General features: G+C 39.1%; 1 protein-coding gene across 1 annotated transcript; it reads left to right on the plus strand.

Moving 5' to 3' along the window:
* Positions 1-18900: 18900 nt before the first annotated feature.
* LOC143551832 (uncharacterized) lies at positions 18901-20145 on the plus strand. Its single transcript, XM_077042176.1, has 3 exons — positions 18901-18975; positions 19060-19473; positions 19633-20145. Exons 1-3 carry the CDS (start codon positions 18901-18903, stop codon positions 20143-20145), a joined length of 1002 nt encoding a protein of 333 aa, XP_076898291.1.
* The last annotated feature ends 397 nt before the right edge of the window (positions 20146-20542 follow it).

Here is a 20542-nt window from a genome sequence, read left to right on the forward strand (position 1 = left end):
ACCGAGTCTAGGCAAACTCTTCATACCGATCACTCTCGAAAATCCATAAAATCCAAGTCATGTCCTAAACCATCTCATCCCGAAGAAAGCGTTCATGAATCAAACGTTGCTGACAATTTTAATCACAAATTCAAGAAACTCAAAATCGAAGGTTGTTCATTCAAGGACTTCAAAAATATTGGTACTAAAGAATTCTATGGCGACATGGGTGCCATTGCAACATTAAGATGATTAGAAGAAATGGAATCAATAGTGATCATCAGCAAATGCGCCGAACAAGAAAATATCCAATATATAACACAATTGTTCAAGGGAGAAGCTCTAGAATGGTGGAACACTCTGATTATGAGCAAAGGGAGAGAACTGCTATATCAAATTCAATGGGAAGAATTCAAGGAAATGGTGCTAGCGAAATTCTGTCCCTTGCATGAGATCGATCAAATCCAATCTAAGTTCCTTAACCACAAGGTGATTGGAACTAATCTTCGTGAGTACAATACCAAATTTCACGAGTACTGTAGACTCATATCCCAAATGGTAACGCCAGAATCCAGCAAGGTAACTCGATATATCTGGGGACTTCCGCAAGAAATTCGCGATATGGTAAGGTCTCACTTACCCCAAACCGCTAACTCCGCCATGGAATTAGCTGGTTATCTGATGAACGGTTTAATCCGCAACAAAGAGGAAGACAAGAAGGTGGTGCCATCAAATGACCACAAGAAGGATGAAAGCGCACAATTCAAGGGCGAGGGTGTAGAACAATGAAAAGCTGGATCCAGCTCCAACTACACCCAATGTAAAATTTGCAAGAAATATCAAAAAGGTCGATGCCACTTTGCTCCGTTTGCAACTGTATGTGACTCGTGTCACAAACCCTGTCACGCAACGGCCTACTGTTGGAAAAAGACGGTGACTTGTTATAACTTCAAGGAGGTGCAGGTGGAAGTTGTCAAATAAAAGTGCCAAAGAAAGGAAACGCCCAAGTTTTCGTCTTAGACAAAAAGAAGGCGACTGATATGCCGAAAACCATCACCGGTACGTTATTAGTCAACGACACATATGCTAGGGTTCTATTTGATTCAGGTGCCAATTTAATTTTTATAGATTATAGCTTTTGTATTTTATTAAACGACCTTTAAAGAAATTAAATAAAATTCTAAGCGTCGAAACCGCTACTGGCAAAATCGTTAAAATCTCTGAGGCCTTAGAAAACAGAAAAATTTTGTTAGCTGGTTACGTCTTACCTATCCAACTTTTACCCATGACTCTTGTGGGGTTTGATATAGTACTTGGTATGGACTGTTTATCCAACAATCATGCCTGTATCATTTACAATAGCAAAACCATTGAACTTCGAGCCCCTGATAAACAAACCAATCGAGTTGAAAGGGACAAAGACCCTGGCCAAGTTAGCATAATCTCCATGATTAGAGCTAATAAATTTTTAAATCGAGTATGCCTAGAATTCATGGCCTATGTCACCGAATAATCCAAACCAAAGGAGATAAAGGACGTGCCTATTGTCTCCGAATTTTCTGAGGTCTTTCCCAACGAGTTGCTAGGAATTCCTCCCAATAGAGAAGTCAAGTTTAGAATTGACTTCGTGCCTGGAACCGCACCAATCGCCAAAGCCTGGTATCGTTTGGCTCCAACCAAAATGAAAGAATTGAAGAAACAATTAGACGAGCTGCTGGAGAAAGGATTCAACTATCCTAGTTCATCACTGTGGGGAGCGCCAATTATCTTTGTCAAGAAGAAGGATTGATCAATGCGAATGTGTATCGACTACCGAGCCCTGAACAAAGTAACCATCAAGAACCGATACCCATTACCCCAAATCGAAAATCTGTTCGACCAACTGCAAGGAGCAAGCTACTTCTCTAAGATAGATATGCGTTCTGGCTATCACCAATTGAAAGTCCATACGAAGATATCCCGAAAACCGCTTTCAAAACAAGGTATGGACATTATGAGTTCACGGTTATGCCATTTGGTATCACTAATGCCCCAGCCACGTTCATGGATACGATGAACCGAATATATACACCTTACTTAGATAAGTTTGTTATTGTGTTCATTGACGATATACTTGTTTATTCTAAGTCAAGGGAAGATCATGAAACACATCTCACAATCCTGTTTGAATTACTTAGAAACGAAAATTTGTATGCCAAATTTTTGAAATGTGAATTTTAGCTTCACGAAGTACAATTTCTCGGTCACATCATAAACGTGAATGGAATTCAAGTAGATCCCACAAAGAGTGAAGCCATCTCAAAGTGGGAGATTCAAAAATCGCCAACCGAGATCCGAAGTTTCTTAGGTTTGCATGGCTACTATTGTAGATTCCTTGAAAATTTCTCTCGAATAGCCGTTCCTCTAACCTCGTTAACCCGCAATAATATCAAATATGAATGGGGAACCAAACAACAAGAGGCGTTCGATATGCTTAAACAAAAAACTCACCAATGCACCTATAATGGCCTTGCCAGAAGATACTGAGGATTTCGTTCTCTTTAGCGACGCGTCCCATTCTGGTTTGGGTTGCTTACTAATGCAACGAAAGAAAGTAATCGCTTACGCCTATCTTCAACTTAAAGTGCACGAAAAGAACTACACAACTTAGAGTTAGGCGCCATAATCTTTGCCTTAAAGTTATGGAGGCACTATCTCTATGGAGTCAAATTCATCGCGTACACTAATCACAAAAATTTGAAACATATCTTTGAGCAAAAAGAACTTAATATGAGACAACAAAGATGAATGGAAACATTGAATGATTACGACTGTGAAATCGTTTATCACGAAGGTAAAGCCAACATAGTGGTTGACTCCTTGAGTCGTAAGGAACATGAGAAACCAAAAAGAGTGTGAGCATTAAGACTAGAACTCCAAGTAGATCTAGTCGAGCAAATCCGATTAGACCAACTCCAAGTGATCAAAGAAAACAAGATCTCCGACGAAAAATGTAACAACACCATTGACTCGTTAGTCAAAGGTGACAATTGTATACTTAGACATGGAAACAGGATCTTGGTACCAATCGTTGGAGAACTACGAGAAAATATCTTGAGAGAAGCTCTCAAATCCAAATATATGATGCACCCCGGTAGTGACAAAATGTATCAAAACCTTAAGCCAAACTACTGGTGGAATGAAATGAAAAAGGACATCACTTTGCATGTTGAAAAATGTTTGACGTTTTTGAAAGTCAAGGCTGAACATCAAAAGCCCTCGGGATTGCTTCAGCAACACAAACTCCCCATTTAGAAGTGGGAAATGGTAACTATGGACTTCTTCACGAAACTCCCGAAAACTACACGACGACATAATGCAATTTGGGTCATCGTCAATAGGTTAACCAAATCCGCTCATTTTATGCACATTAACGATACCTATTCCATGGATAGATTAGCACGAATCTATGTAAACAATATCGTTGCATTGCATGGAGTGCCTTTATCTATCATCTCTGATCGAGATAGTAGCTTTACGTCTCACTTCTGGAAAAGTTTTCAACAAGCGTTAGGAACCCAACTAAATCTTAGCACTTCCTATCATCCTCAAATGGATGGGCAAAGCGAAAGAACAATTCAAACGCTTGAAGATATGCTCCGCGCTTGTGTGATTGACTTAGGCGGAAGTTGGGATGATCATCTTCCCCTAATGGAATTTTCATACAACAATAGTTATCACACAAGTATTCAAGCCACACCGTTCAAAGTGTTATACGTCCGAAAATGTAGAACGCCGGTATGCTGGTCTGAAAATGGAGATAATCAATTATATGGACTTGAGATAATCTAAGAAACCACCGATAAGGTGTTGCAAATTCGAGAACAACTTAAGTCGGCTCGAAACCGACAAAAGAGTTACACTGGGATCCATCGTAAGCCGTTAGAATTTAATGTAGACGATAGAGTCTTATTGAAAGTTCCTCCTTGGAAGGGTGTTGTTCGCTTCGGTATGAAAGGAAAGTTAAGTCTACGCTTTGTAGGACCATTCAAAGTACTCGAGCGAATCGGTACTGTCGCTTACCATCTGCGACTACCCGAAGAAATGAAAGGGAAACACGATGTATTCCACATCTCTAATCTGCGTAAATGTCTAGTCGACGAATCCTTGTCAATGCCCTTAAGAGATGTCGAAATAAACGAAAGTCTTAAGTTAGTAGAACGACCTTTGCAAATTCAAGAGGCGTAATTTAAAGTTGGTCAAAGTTAAATGGGACTCTCGAAGAGGCCCTATGTATACTTGGGAATTAGAATCCGAAATGAAGAAAAAGTACCCCCACTTGTTCTAAGAAAGCGAATCACACGGACGAGATTCATTTCAAGGTGAGAAGGATGTAACATCGTGAAAATTTCGGATAAATAATAACAAGTATTCAAAATACAAGGACCAAAGTGAAAATACGTATTTTTGACCCATCGCGATATGCGATGGATCAGAAAACAACCAATCGCGTATAGTGATGGTTTGTCACAAAAACCAAGAAAAGAAGGGGATAACAATACGCGATACCTCAAAGTTCACTCGTGTATCGCGATGACGAGGCCTGATAGGGGTGACACGTGCCCCACTACGTGTCTCCACATGGCACCGCGTCTCCAGCCACATGGCAAGCCTACATTTTATGCGACAAGCCTAATCGCGATACATGATGACCTCCGAATAGGTCCATCGCGTATCGCGATCCAATAAAATATAATTAAAGGATCCGTTAACCCATTGATATACGCGATGCATCCTTGGAAAGACCCATCACGTATCGCGATGGGTCAACTTGATCAGCCCTATAAATAGGGCCATCGACCCTCATTTCATACACACACTTAAGTTATATCTCACACTCTCACTAGAAATCTCTCACTACCTTGTAAAGCGTGTCTTGGCGTGCCTCGTAATACATGCCAAAAAACCGACATCACCTCGAAGTACGTGCCACCCCGAGAAGACCCGACACCCCGCCTCGAAGTGCGTGCCGATGAAGATCGACAACCGACTTGCCTCGATTTACGTTCAAGAAAGTGTTGATCGAGATTCTTAAGAAACGTGCAAGCGTTAAGGTGCTGCCCGAGAGTCTAGGAATTATAAGACAACCAAGGAGGGATAATGCCGGAAATAAATATTAATATAATATTAAAAAGGCTTAGATCCTAGTAGAGGGTATATTTGATACCTCGAGAATAAACAAAATAAAATATAACAAAGAAAAGATAAATAAGAACTATGAATGTAAAGTAATTCTTTGTTATTAATATTATTTAAGTTTATTATTTAAAAAATATGTATGGAAATAAAGTATACGTTTCTTCGAGAAGAAGAAACGTAGTGTTTAAAACTTGTTAAATAAATAAAACATTTGTTTTGAAATTAAGGTTCAATTAGAAATTATAATCGAGGTAAAGATTAAACAAAAATAGACTAAAGGTGTAAAGCTAGATTATTGATCTAGTAATAACAAAATGTTATACTCGTACTATAGGTCCAAGATAGCTAAAGAAGGATTAATCGATTAGTGAAGTGAAGCTGATCCTTTCAAGGTGAATATGCCCCAAACTTTTATAACTTGTTTAATCTTGTCAATTAAATTGATTACATGAGATTACGTATCTCTAAAACATTTTGAACAAAAGTAAGCGTTGGACCTCAAGCTTTCGTGTACGTTTGTATGGATTCTTGCATATGTGGTTAGAAGGTGGGCACACCGTGCCACACCTGGTTATATGCCTCCGCCACGATGGGCCGGACCTAAGTTATGTCTGAGAGAGGGTAATCATGTGTATACTGATGGTAGCTAAGTAATCTCGAATGTTGCGGTGTTTGCTAAGAGTTTTTGAGTAGAGCTTAAGTTTTTAATTGTATTTAAGTTTTAACTTGATTATGTAATGCGCCGTTACCGGTGCCTCACTTTAACGTTGGATTTACTCATAAACGCAGTTCTAAATATCAGAGTTAATAAAACATTCGCGGAATATTAAAAACATTCAAACCATTTCATTACATAACCATCCTTTCTTGTCATACCGGGCATTCAAATTATTTAAACATAAAACATTGTCTTTAAAATAAAATAACATTTCTTGAAATGCCAGCTTCTTCAAGTTCATGCCATGTGCTTCCTCTTATGCAAGCTGTCTCAATCTACTCACCTGCGTGCATACTAAAAGTCAGCTACGCTGAGTGAGTTCTAGTTAATCACACAACATACAATTTGTTCTCATACTTGTACACGAGCCCGAAGGTGTGTACGTTATTCACACTTTATTTTAGTTGCATAACTATGCATACTATATAAAGTGCCTTCCGCCCTATAACCTCACAGATATTATAACGGTCTGGTCCCATACATCACAGATATTATTAGGGTCTGGTCCCTACCATCACAGATATTATAAGGGTCTGGTCCCTATCCTTACAGATATTATTAGGGTCTGGTCCCTTTGTTTCATGCAACTGTACCATACATGTTCTTACATACTTTATTCGACAATACGTGCAATCTCCGAAGAGCGTTCACGTACCATCAACATATCATACATACATTATGCATACATCATATATATTCATACATACATCATATCTTGCATTATACATATCAATCATATCTTTAACTACCTCCTGACGGTACATGCAATATCCGAAGATCGTTCACGCACCGTCAAGCGATCATCATACATAAATAATACAAGGCATACACTAACCACTTAAAGTAAGTGTATTAACTATCACATCGAGTATGCACACATCCCCAAAAACATAACAAGGAAGTGGGGCTAGATACTCACCTCAATGCGGTTGCGTTCACCGTTTACGGTTATTCCCCTCTTTAGCTGTGCACGAATAACTGTATAACCATTACGCATATTATTTACTATCACTATCCACGTCGCATTTCTAGTCTAATTATATCCAACGGACGGGGGTCTGGGGGCAGCGTCTCTGGTAGTAGGTTCTAGGGGAGACATCCCCTAGCAGGGTCCAAGGGGCAGAGCTCCTGGCTGGGGTCGAGCTGCCAAGTCAGGTTCGAAAAATTTTATTTCCATTAACTGTCTTATCACATTTTCCATTAGCATTTCAAATCGTTAATTAATTTGCTATTTAAAAGTTCAAGGGCTTCTTTATAATTAAAGCATTCTTTTTCTAAGTTCAGGGACCATTCTGTCATTTATCAAACTTCTGATTCGTTACTTGGTTCTTAACGAATTGGATTATCCTAGCGAACTGGTTCTTGAAACGAATTGAAACCTTTAACAAACTGTTTATTTAAACGAATTGGACTTATAAAGAACTGGACTCTTAACGAATCAGTCCATATAGCGAACCAGACCAAGTAGCGAATTGGGCCTTCTAATCCCTTATCTCCTTTAACGAATGACTATAGCAAATTGGGCTAATTTGTTATCTTTTCCTTAACGAATCTGGATACGAACTAAGGCTAGTTCGTTAAGATTTCATTAACGAATCACATGACGAATCACCCCTGGTTCGTTAACCTTCTGTTAACGAATTAGGGTTTGGTCAGAGAATGTCAGAAACATTCTCTAACATTCCCTTACCTCGTACATACTTTCCGGCGCCGTCGCTGGAAAAACACGGTTTCGCCGGAAAAACGAGTTTTGACTCGTTTTTCACCGTTTTTCGCCCCGTTCGATCCAGATCTGAGCTAAGGTGATCCTTAAGCTCATCATTGGCTCGGTTTATACCCGATTCCACCCGGATCTCGTGACTTAAATGGTTTAACGGTGTCGGCTCGTCGTTTCGCAACTAGATCTAATGGGTTTAAGCTCATAAAATAACATACTATCATTAACTTGGATCGAGATCGGTTCTTCTTCTATGTTTCGGCTAGAGAGAGAGATACTAGAGAGAGAGAGAGCTTAAGTGTGTGTTTTGGGAGGTGTATGGAATGTGTGTATAATGAATTAAATGGGTAATTATGGTTTATATAATTATGGATCATGGGCTTAAGCCCATGGTCCTTTCCTATTTCTTTCATAACCCAAGTGCATACCCCATATCCATTTAACCCAACACTAGCCCGACTCCTAATAACTCGTATTTCGTTTATTTACCGAAACTCGAAAAACGGGATGTTACAGATTATTCCTAAACCACGATGGTCCGAGGCCTAAGTTATGTCTAGAGGGGTAATTAAGTAAATAAAAATATTTTGCGTCAGCTTATTCACCAGCATGTGTTTCTGACGTATTTTCAAACTGTTTTACAGGTAACGAAGGTTAGGTGCTTGGGAAAGACGAAGTGACCACTAGGTGATTTGATGGCTCAGATCATTTTGTTAAATGATTAAATATGCAAATGGTTTTTTTAATAAAACAAGTAATCTTTTGTAAACATTAAACGGGTATTTTATAAACCCGTGTTTTGTCGTGTAAATATTAATATTTTAATCCATGCAAATATTTTAGCATTAACCCGTAACTCTGATTTATTTACAAAAACGGTACAAACTCATGCTCACACGCCTATGCCCTTAGAAGGGGGTGTGACGCAAACTTCATATCCAAATAAAACTGAAACTCGAAAAACGGGATGTTACAAGTCTTCCCTCCTTAAAGAGGTTTCGTCCCCGAAACCTAACTATTACATAAACAAATTTGGATAAAATTTGCGCATCTCTTCTTCAACTTCCCATGTAGCATCCGATCCCTTGCAATGCTTCCATATCAATTTCACCAAGGGTATAACCTTGTGTCGGAGTTGCTTTTCCTTGTGATCAACTATCTTGATTGGTTGCTCAATGTAGTTTAACTTTTCATAAATATCAATGTCCATTAACGGCACATGAGATGTGTCATCAGCTAGACATTTCCTCAGATGAGAGATATGAAAGGTAGAATGAATTCCTTCCAACTCCTCTGGCATGTCTAGCTTGTAAGCCACTTCACCTACTCGATTTAAAATCTGAAACGGTCCGATGTACCTCCGGCTCAGCTTTCCTCTCTTCCTAAAACGAATAATTCCCTTCCAAGGTGAGACCTTGAGCATCACATTGTCACCAACATTAAACTCAATCGGTCGTCGCCGCTTGTCAGCATACGACTTCTGTCTATCTTGAGCAGCTTTCATCCTTGCCTTGATCTGATCGAACTTTGAAGAAGTTTCTTGCATAACTTCTAAACTTCCCATATCTTTCTGACAAATCTCTCCCCAACACACAGGGGTTCTACATCGCCTACCGAAAAGCATCTCGAACGGTGGCATACCAATACTTGAATGGTTGCTGTTGTTATAAGAGAACTCTGCTAGATGCAAATGGTCATCCCAACTTCCTCCAAAGTCTAAAACACAAGCACGTAGCATATCCTCAAGGGTTTGGATCGTCCTTTCAGACTGTCCATCTGTTTGAGGATGATATGCCGTACTGATGTTCAGTCTTGTTCCCATAGCTTCATGGAACTTCTTCCAAAACCTCGAAGTAAAGCGAGTATCTCTATCTGACACGATCGATAATGGTACTCCATGCTTAGATACAACCTCCTTAATGAACAAGCTTGCTAACGTTTCTGACGAGATAGCCTCTCGTATAGGCAGAAAGTGAGCACTCTTGGTCAAACGGTCCACAATCACCCAGATGGTATCATGATGCCTAGCTGTACGAGGTAGCTTAGTTATGAAATCCATGGTGATGTGTTCCTATTTCCATTCAGGTATCTCAAGCGGTTGCATTTTCCCATAAGGCTTCTGATGTTCGTCTTTGACTTGTAAACAAGTTAAGCACTTACTAACATAATCCACTACATCATTTTTCATTCCTGGCCACTGGTAATCTATTTTCAAATCCTGGTACGTCTTAGTAGTTCCTGGATGAGCTGAATACCTTGACTTATGAGCTTCATCTAAGATTCGACCTCTAAGACCTCCGTGGCGTGGGATCCACATACGGTCAAACCTGGTCTTAACACCATGCGTGTTTTCCATCAACTCGATATGTTGACCAAAGATTCTTTCTTTCTTCACTAGACCTTCATCTACAAGCCCCTCTGCTTGCACTTTGACGATTTCTTCAAAAAGACTTGAATTCATGATCAACTAGTATGACTTTACTGTTGCAATGACTTCCTCATTTTTACGGCTTAGCGCATCGGCGACAGCATTTTCTTTACCAGGGTAGTACTTAATGTCACAGTCGTAATCCTTTATCAACTCCAACCATCTTCTCTGTCTCATGTTCAATTCTTTCTGCTAAAAGAAGTACTTAAACCCTTATGATCTGTGTAAATGGTACACTTAGTACCATACAGATAATGTCTCCATATCTTGAGAGCATGCACTACTGCTGCTAGCTCTAAATCATGCGTCGGGTAAGTATTCTCATGGACTTTTAACTGTCTAGACGCGTAAGCTATCACCTTTCCTCGTTGCATCAACACGCAACCTAACCCACGATGCGAAGCATCAGTGCAAACAACCAGATCCTCGTCACCATCGGGTAGGGCAAGGATTGGAGCTTGCGTGAGTCACTTCTTTAATTCCTGAAAAAAGCCTCTCCTTGAAACTTACCCCAATTGAACACTATCGACTTTGGAGTCATACCTGTCAACGGTGCCGCTATCTTGGAGAAACCTTCGATGAATCTCCTGTAGTAGCCAGCTAACCCTAGGAAGCTTCGTATATCAGTCGGATTCTGTGGAGTCTTCCAATTTGTTATCGCTTCAATCTTAGCCGGGTCCACCATTATCCCTTCAGGATTAATCACGTGACCTAGAAATTTCACTTCTCGCAACCAGAACGCGCATTTCGAAAATTTAGCATACAACTTCTTTTCTTTTAGAGTCTCCAATACCTCTCTCAAATGCTTAGTATGATCAGTCTCGGTCTTTGAATAAATCAGTATGTCATCAATAAAGACGATTACCGATTTATCCAACATAGGCCGACACACCCTATTCATCATGTCCATAAATGTTGTAGGAGCATCCGTTAGACCGAATTACATTACGAGGAACTCGTAGTGTCCATACCGCATTCGGAACAATGTCTTAGGGATGTCTGCCTCCTTAACCTTCAGCTGATGATAACCTGATTTGAGATCTATTCGTGAGAACCAACTTAAACGTTGCAGTTGGTCAAACAAATCATCAATCCTTGGCAAAGGATATCTATTCTTTACCGTAAGCTTATTCAACTCGCGATAGTCTATGCATATTCTCATTCTTCCATCCTTCTTCTTCACGAACAACACTGGCGCACCCCACTGGGAAACACTTGGTCTTATGAAACCTTTGTCAAGGAGTTCTTGCAGTTGGGACGGTAAGGTGCTTTCGAGACGGGCTGGGCTTCTGGTACTAAATCTATCTGGAATTCTATCTCTCGCTCTGGTGGCAACCCCGGAAGATCCTCAGGGAATACTTCTGGATAGTCGCACATGATAGGAACATCTTTCATTTCTTTCATCTCGGCCGTAGCGTTGACAACATACGCCAGGTAGGAACCACACCCTCGTCTTAATAACCCCTCGGCTTTTATCATCGAAATGACGTTAAGCCCTAAACTTTCTTTATCACCATAAACCGTCACCGTACTGCCATCCAAGGACTTTAACATTATTATCCTACTCTTACATACTATCTGAGCTTCATACTCGGATAACCAATCCATTCCCAAAGCTACATCGAACCATCCTAAGGTCATAACATACAACGTAACAGGGAACTCACGTCCCTCTAATTCTATCTTACAATTCTTAACCATTTTCATTATTTTCACCGAGGTGTCACTAGCGGTTTCTACTATGAAGGTTTCAGTCACTCAGCAACTTTTCATTTTAGCTAGTTTACTAAACGTAGTAGCTTCAAAACTTCTATTCGCACCCGAATTAAATAGTACAGAAGCAGAAATACCGTTTACTAAGAACGTACCAGTCACAACATTAGGAATCTGCCTAGCTTGTTCCTGGGTCACCATGTAGGGTCTAGTCCTCAGCCTTGCTTGATCGGCATCCTTCTTTCCACTACCTCCAGCTTCACCATCAGTGCACTCCCTTTCCATATGGCCTATCTTGCCACGTTTGTAACATGTTGGCTTCGCACTGCACTCATTGGCATAATGCCCTACATTCTCGCACTTATAACATGCATTCGACCCCATTCTGCATTCCCCACCATGAGCCTTTCCACACTTGTTACAAACATCCGAACTCCTACCCCACTTGCACTCACCACCATGCATCTTTCCGCAGTTCTTACACGACCTCTTTTCCCAAACTCTTGCCTGCTTGTTCTTGGGGTCCATAACTGAGTAGCAGGTTGTTTGGCAGGAGCGACCCACTTCTTATCCTTCTTGTCTTCCATCATCACATCATCTGCCGACAAGTCGTCATAAACCATTTCTGCGAGTCCTACAGTAGAATCAAAAGTACCCGGTCTACCAGCCATGACCAAGACGCGAACCTTCTGCGGTAGTCCCCTCAGGTAACACTTGATCCGCTTGGCTTTAGTGTTCACCATGTCTGGCACCAACCCAGACAGGCGGTTGAATTCAGTGGTGTATTCGCGGTGTGTCATCTCACCCGCATTTAGGCTCAAGAACTTCATTTCAACCCTCTCAACCTCCGCATAAGCAAAAAACGTCTTCATTACCGACTCCTTCAGATAATCCCACCGCATATCTTTGATCTCCTCCCGGGTCTTACTCTGTTCAACAGTTTCCCACCAGTACATGGCTTCATCAAGAAATGACTGGGTGGAAAAACCCACAGATTGGTCGGGACGGCACTCGCTAATGCGGATAACCTTGTCCATAGTAGTTATCCATTGGAGAGTAACAATTGCGTCTCCCAAGCCAGTCAACTTCGGCGGGTCACAACCCTTTAAGGACTTATAGTTGCACCAACCTTGGCCCTATTTCTTTTCGTCAACCTTCACTAACTTAACTAAGCTTGATTCTTCCCCCTCCCCTTCATAATTTTTTTACCATATCCTTCCGCCCTTTCAGCGGTTCTTTCATGGCCTCTAGCAGACCCGTCAGTATTCCAGTTCTTCGCAGCAGCTGCTACCGCTTGAGCAATGGCAGCTTGAACAGCAGGGTCAAGTTGATACCCCTCGTTGTTACTCGGATTTTGACCATCTGCACTACCTTCTCCCTCATTGTTAGTAGATGCCTCTACTGACGGTTCTAGGACTACATGTGGCCTACCACGATATTCTGTACGTCCTCCTTTTCCAGCAGCTTTCTTAGCTCCAGCCATTCGTATTCTATAAGGAAACACAAACGTCATCACTTAAGGAACCATTTAGTACAAGAATAGTAAGGCTAACAGGTAACAACAGTGGCCAAATGTGATTAGCTGCTCACGTTACTTTCCATGTCCTATACACTTCCTCTTATGAGTCTATTTGTGCTAGTCCTACTTCTAACAGTTAGAAAATTAAACAGTTCATATCATCATATACTCCTATCCCTAGCAATTTAGCTAGCATTCATACTTTATTCTACTTTACACGTGAAATTAATCACATAATTTACCTTCACTTAGCTTGCTTGAGTGACACATGACATTCTCGTACTGGCATCTTCTTTCTTTTCTTACTTTTATCCCATTCTTTGTCCGAGTCTAAGCATGTGGGATGCTTAAATCTCTCGAACTTTTTTCTGATACCAACTTGTAAGGCCACGTTACCGGTTCCTCACTTTAACGTTGGATTTACTCATAAACGCAATTCTAAATATCAAAGTTAATAAAACATTCGCGGAATATTAAAAACATTCAAACCATTTCATTACATAACCATCATTTCTTGTCATAACGGGCATTCAATTTATTTAAACATAAAACACTGTCTTTAAAATAACATAACATTTCTTCAAATGCTAGCTTCTTCAAGTTCATGCCATGTGCTTCCTCTTATGCAAGCTGTCTCAATCTACTCACCTGCATGCATACTAAAAGTCAGCTACGCTGAGTGAGTTCTAGTTAATCATACAACATACAATCTGTTCTCATACTTGCACACGAGCCCGAAGGTGTGTACGTTATTCATACTTTATTTTACTTGCATTACTATCCATACTATATAAAGAGACTTCCGCCCTATAACCTCACAGATATTATAAGGGTCTGGTCCCCAACATCATAGATATTATTAGGGTCTGGTCCCTACCATCACCATTATTATAAGGGCCTGGTCCCTATCCTCACAGATATTATAAGGGTCTGGTCCCTATCCTCATAGATATTATAAGGGTCTGGTCCTTATTCTCATAGATATTATTAAGTTCTGGTCCCTTCGTTTCATGCAACTTACCATACATGTTCTTACATACTTTCTTCGACAATACGTGCAATCTCCAAAGAGCGTTCACGTACCATCAACATATCATACATACATTATGCATACATCATATATATTCATACATACATCATATCTTGCATTATACATATCAATCATATCTGTAACTACCTCCTGACGGTACATGCAATATCCGAAGATCGTTCACGCACCGTCAAGCGATCATCATACATAAATCATACAAGGCATACACTTAAAACTTAAAGTAAGTGTATTAACTATCACATCGAAGTGGGGCTAGAAACTCACCTCAATGCGGTTTCGTTCACCGTTTACGGTTATTCCCCTCTTTTGCTGTGCACAACTAATTTAACAATTATGCATATTAATTACTATCACTATCTACATCGTATTTCTAGTCTAATTATATCCCACAACGGACGGGGGTCCGGGGGCAGCGTCCCTGGCAGCAGGGTCTAGGGGCGGCATCCGCTAGCACGGTCCAAGGGGCAGAGCCAAGTTATTAACCGAAACTCGAAAAACGGGATGTTACAGATTATTCCTAAACCACGATGGTCCGAGACCTAAGTTATGTCTCGAGGGGTAATTAAGTAAATAAAAATATTTTGCGTCAGCTTATTCACCAGCATGTGTTTCTGACGTATTTTCAAACTGTTTTACAGGTAACGAAGGTTAGGTGCTTGGGAAAGACGCAGTGACCACTGGGTGATCTGATGGCTTAGATCATTTTGTTAAATGATTAAATATGTAAATGGTTTCTTTTAATAAAACAAGTAATTTTTTGTAAACAATAAACGGGTATTTTATAAACCCGTGTTTTGTCGTGTAAATATTAGTATTTTAATCCATGCAAATATTTTAGCATTAACCCGTAACTCTGATTTATTTACCAAAACGGTACAAACTCATGCTCACACGCCCAGGCCCTTAGAAGGGGGTGTGACGCAAACTTCATATCCAAATAAAACTGAAAAAATATATTAGTGTAGCGAAAAGAAACCTATAACTAACTCTAAACAAATAATGTCCCAATTACTCATTAAAGGTCGAGTGGACCTAAAGGCGTTGGTCCTTCTTCAATATCCTCCCGAAAAAGTTGATCTATTTGAAGCCATAATATGTCATCCTCTTAAAGCCTCATTTATAACATAGTTGAAAAATGTTACCGGCAAACAAACATTCTACTAATAGCAGACATCCTGTAAAGCTTAGCATATCATTCCTAAAATCCAGTGTGTTAGTTTTAACACTTGTAACCATTGTTAAAGACAATATTTTATCATACGAGTACCTGAAAAATTCGAGAAACTAACCATTCTACTTCCTCAATACTTTCATCCATGTTTATGCTCATGGCAGTAGTTGAATAGCTACCAAACCTATTATAACCAAAACACAATCTTAAATATACAATCTTTTTAAAAAATTGTATCAATGTATATACCGATGAACGGAGAGCTTAATTTTAAAATAAGGAAACTCAAAAGAAAATGCTAAACAAAAATTAGAATGCAAAAAAAATATTGCTACACATTAACAATTCTAGTGGAAAATTATGAGAATAAAAATACAGATTTCAAAACCAAAAATAGATTAAAATTTTTGGGTCTTGAGTCAAAAATTTTTTTTAAAAAAAAACAAAACCTGGAGAGTTCTATCATATTTGGACTTCCACTTCTCTACTTAGGTGCAAAACCAAGATATGTGTGTATGTATGATATGTGTATGTATTGGATGTCACCTGATTAACTAGATCTCACTCAGCATAGCTGACTTTTAGTATGCACGCAGGTAAATAGGTTTAACAAGCCAGCATGAGGATGGCACATGGCATGGCTTGAACGGCTAGCATCTGAAGATGGGAGTGTTGGGTTTTAACAAGATTATTAAAAGTCCAAAATAACCATTTATTAAGGAAAACGCAGCAGAAGATATAAATTTAAATCTTGTTATATTGATTAATATAAAACCCATTTTATATGTAAAACCCAAGCCCCAGATCCATATACGAATTACATGCATACCAAAATTAACAACCATAGGGGGTTTATGTAATACAACCTTTCAAGAGGCAAGAAGATGAAGGAGATGACAGTTTGAATGGCTAGCCTTCAATGGAGAAGAGCCTCAAGCTTGTATACCCTCTAAGCCTTCAACAAACACCTTGCTTGCTAGGATTTATTCACTCTTGCACTTGAAATATAAAACCCTCTTGTGTTTTCTTCTTCCTTGAACCGAAATCAAAGAGAGAGAGAGAGAGAGAGAGAGAGAGAGGTTGAAAAGAGCTTTTGCATGTAATATGGTTGGATGTTGATATGTTGTGTCCCAAGAAGATATTAATAAGAGAAAATGAAGTTTAAACAAAAGGGTGGGAATTTCCCCCCCAAAAGTGTGTTGGTCATACCAGAAATTATTTTCTCTTTCTTCCTGGAAACATTCTAATACTCCATGTACTAGTCTCAGGACTAATATTCATATACCAGTCGCAGGGCTAATACTCCATGTATTAGTTCACTGGACTAATACTCCATGTATTAGTCACAGGTCTATTGAAACTTTGTGACATTTAACACTTTTAATATGCCATAAGTTTCATGCAACATACCACAACCATTATCATAACACTTCAAACACTTCAAACGTATCGACACTTTCAATCCCTAAATTCTCTAACACTTCAAACGTATCAGTTGAACCCTAAATTTGATTTCACCAATCGATTTAAGCCCTAATTCCGTATCCCCACTCGATTGAGGTAAGTTTCGATTTAGGTTTTGGTAGGATGGAAGAAATTTCTTTAAAACTTTGGTACAATGATTCGCTAGAAGTTGGTGTTACTGAACTGAAGTATATGGGTGGTGTATCGAAGCAGATTAATATAGATGTTGATAAAATTTCATTCTTTGAGATAGTCAGTTATGTTGTAGAAACAAAATGCTATGAATATGCAGATGATTTTCACATATATTGCTTAAATCCTGATGATGGATGCTTGAGGTGATTGGTAAGTGATACAGATGTCATTGACATTGAAAAGAAGGTAAGTGACATATCCATTCAGGTTCTTGATGTATTTATTCTTTCTGGACCAACTATTAGATCTCCAGCTAAGCCAAGTCCAAGTACCCAACCCAATAAAATGGAAGCCCAACACAATATCCAGCCCAGTAGCCAGCGCATCAAATTTCAAGCCCAACCCAATACAACTGAAGCCCAAACCTATATCCTGCCAAGTATCCAGCACATCAAATCTCAAGCCATGCCCACAACCCCTCAAAGTCCTGGAAAAATCACCAAAACAGCAAATAGAAGATTAGGTTCACCAACATCAGTTTCTAAAACTCAAACCCCACCCATAGCCCCTGAAGTCCAACTACCATTTAGCCTTGATTCTGAAACTAGGAGATATAGTAATTCAACAGCTAGAAGAGGTTTATCATTTTTTCACGAAAACAATCTGATTGTAGTTAAGACTTTAGGAGATCAAACTAGTTTTGGTAAGGATAGATCTGATGGTAAAGAGGCTGATGATAGCGATGATAGTATCTTTAAGTATGATATAGGTGGGTTAGGGTCAGATGAGGATATTTCTGATGATGAGGATGAGTATGTTAAGGAAGAAGGTTATGATGAAGACATATTGTTGAAGTAGCTGGGTTAGAAGGAGATGATGATGAATGGATACAATATCAAGATGCAATTAGAAAAGCTGTTGAAGGACAAACAACAACTAATAGGAATTTGCTTAAGGAGTGTTTAAAGGGAACAAAAGGTAAACTAGTTGAAAATGTTTATGAAGGGGGTCTCCTTTAGAATCTTATAATAGTTATGATAAATCTGATGGTGATGTTAAAACACCTGGTGAGAGTGAAGATGATGATATAAGGGGGGTAAGAAATACAGTTCAAATGCTCCAGTTGTAAGTAACCAAACTAACTGGAAGAACTTTAAGTGGGTTTTTGAAATTACGTTCCCTACAAGGGATGTTTTTAAATATGTCATTAAAAGATATTCAGTTGTTAATTGTAGGAAGTTTTACATGTCAAAGAGTGACCAAAATAAACAAGGCCGTATAGGTGTGAAGTGTGTTAAAGGGTCTCCTTTCAGTGTATTTTGTTCATTTCATAAAGGTAAAGAATGTTATATGGTTAAAAGGGTAAACAACAATCACACTTGTCAAAGAAACATGTTCAAGAATAGACTACTGACTGCTAAATTCATAGCTTGTGAGTTCTTGCATTATTCAAAGCTAAGCCAAACTGGAGTGCTAAGGACATCCAATCAGCAGCGAAAGAGAAGCATAAGGGGATAATAAACCATTGGTTCGCCTATAATGCAAAACACTGTGCAAATAAGATGCTCCATGGATCAATGAAGGACCACTACAACAAGATTGGTTCATACTTGGCTGCTTTAAAGAAAGATAACCCAACTTCTACATTTGAGCTCTTAACTTCTCATCCAGGGGTTTTTAATGAAGATCCACATACTTATTGTGAAACATATTTCATGCTTTTTTAATTGTTTTGATGGAGTCAAGAAGGTGTTTATGGATGGATTCATAAAGGTATTATGCCTTGACGGATGTTTCTTGAATGCAAAACATAGTTAGGAGTGGTTTATGGAAGAGTTAAGAAAATGTTTGGGGATACATGATGGTGGTAATGGATGGACACTTGTTTCTGACCAACAGAAGGTACGTACTTCATTATGAAAACTGATATACATGATAGCTGCAATGATGGTGGTTGGATCTAACATTTATGTTTGAATGTGGCAGGGAATACTAAATGCTGTTGCATTGAGTTGGCCAAATGCAGAACATAGGAATTGTGCCAAACACATTTGTGCAAACTGGGATAAAACATATAAGGGTGAAGAGTTGAAAGAGCTTTACTGGAAAGCAAGTAGGTCCTATTGTGAGGCTAACTACAATCAAGCAATGGATGACATGAAAAAAATAAATGCTGATGCAGCAGAGGCATTACTAAAAGAAAATCCAAAGTGTTATTTAAGGTGCTTTCATAATACTCAAACAAAATGTGATGTTATTGTTAACATGGCTAAGACCTTTAATGGATACATCGTCGAAGCTAGATCAAAACATATTATATACATGTTAGAGGATATAAGGGTTTTAGTGATGAGTAGGCTACCTACTAAGCATTCAGAAATGCAATCTAAAGATGTGATAGTATGACCAAGAATACAAGTGAAGCTTGATAGAGAGAAAAGTTATGCTCTTAAATGTAATGTCTTCCCATCATTAGATTATGTATTCCATGTAAATGTAATCATGTATTTAATAATGTATTCCTGGTAATGTGCTCATGAATGTAATCATGTATTCAAGGTAAGGGATAACTATGATGATGTGTCTATGGATTTGAGCAATAGAACTTGCACTTGTAGAAAATGGGATTTAATAGGAATACTTTGCGGACATGTGTGTGTTGTGGCTGGTTTTTCACATAAGAATGTTGAGGAGTTTGTTGATGTTAGCTACCTTAAAGAAACATACATGAGATGTTATGAGTTCTCAATTCCTCCATTTCCTAGTGAAAGGTATTGGACTGTGGTTGATTATCCTTTGGATCCACCCCCAATCAAAGCTGCTTCTGGCCAACCCAAGAAGAATAGAAAGAGGGATCCACATGAGGATCCAAAGAATAAAGGTAAATTAACAAAGCATGGTGGTATGATGACTTGTGGTATTTGTGGGGAAGTGGGAAATAGAAAGAGAAGTTGTAAAGAAAGGTGTAAAGTTGCTGAAGAACCTGCTCCTAAAAGAAAAAAAGGGGAGGCCAAAGAAGACTACCAATCAATCAACTCAGCAGTCAACACAACAGTCAACTCAGCAAGCTAGTCAAAGGGGAAGAGGAAGGTCAATAGGGAGGGCCATAGAGAGGGGTACCACATGGAGGGTGGCTAGAGTGAGGCATGTCTGATAGTGTTGCACTCTTAATACTATCCTATTGAAGTACTTGATGCAATGCATATGTGGTTTTGTGTTTTGGTAAACTTATGTTGAAGTACTTGATGCAATGCATATGCTGCTTTTGTATTTGTGTTATAAAACTTGATGTAATGAAGTTGATGTAAACTCATGTTGCTTTTGTGTTTTGAAAGTTGATGTAATGAACTTGATGTAATGCTCCTATACTTATTAATATTATGCATATGCAGTTGTGTTTTGTTATGTCTTGATATTTTACTTGTGTTTTAGTACTTGTGTTTTGGTACTTGTGGTTGATGCTGGTTCT

This window comes from Bidens hawaiensis, unplaced genomic scaffold (assembly GCF_021521415.1).
Source record: "Bidens hawaiensis isolate Kalapana, Puna unplaced genomic scaffold, B.hawaiensis_p1.1 tig00016667_1, whole genome shotgun sequence".
NCBI classification, from domain to species: Eukaryota; Viridiplantae; Streptophyta; class Magnoliopsida; order Asterales; family Asteraceae; genus Bidens; species Bidens hawaiensis.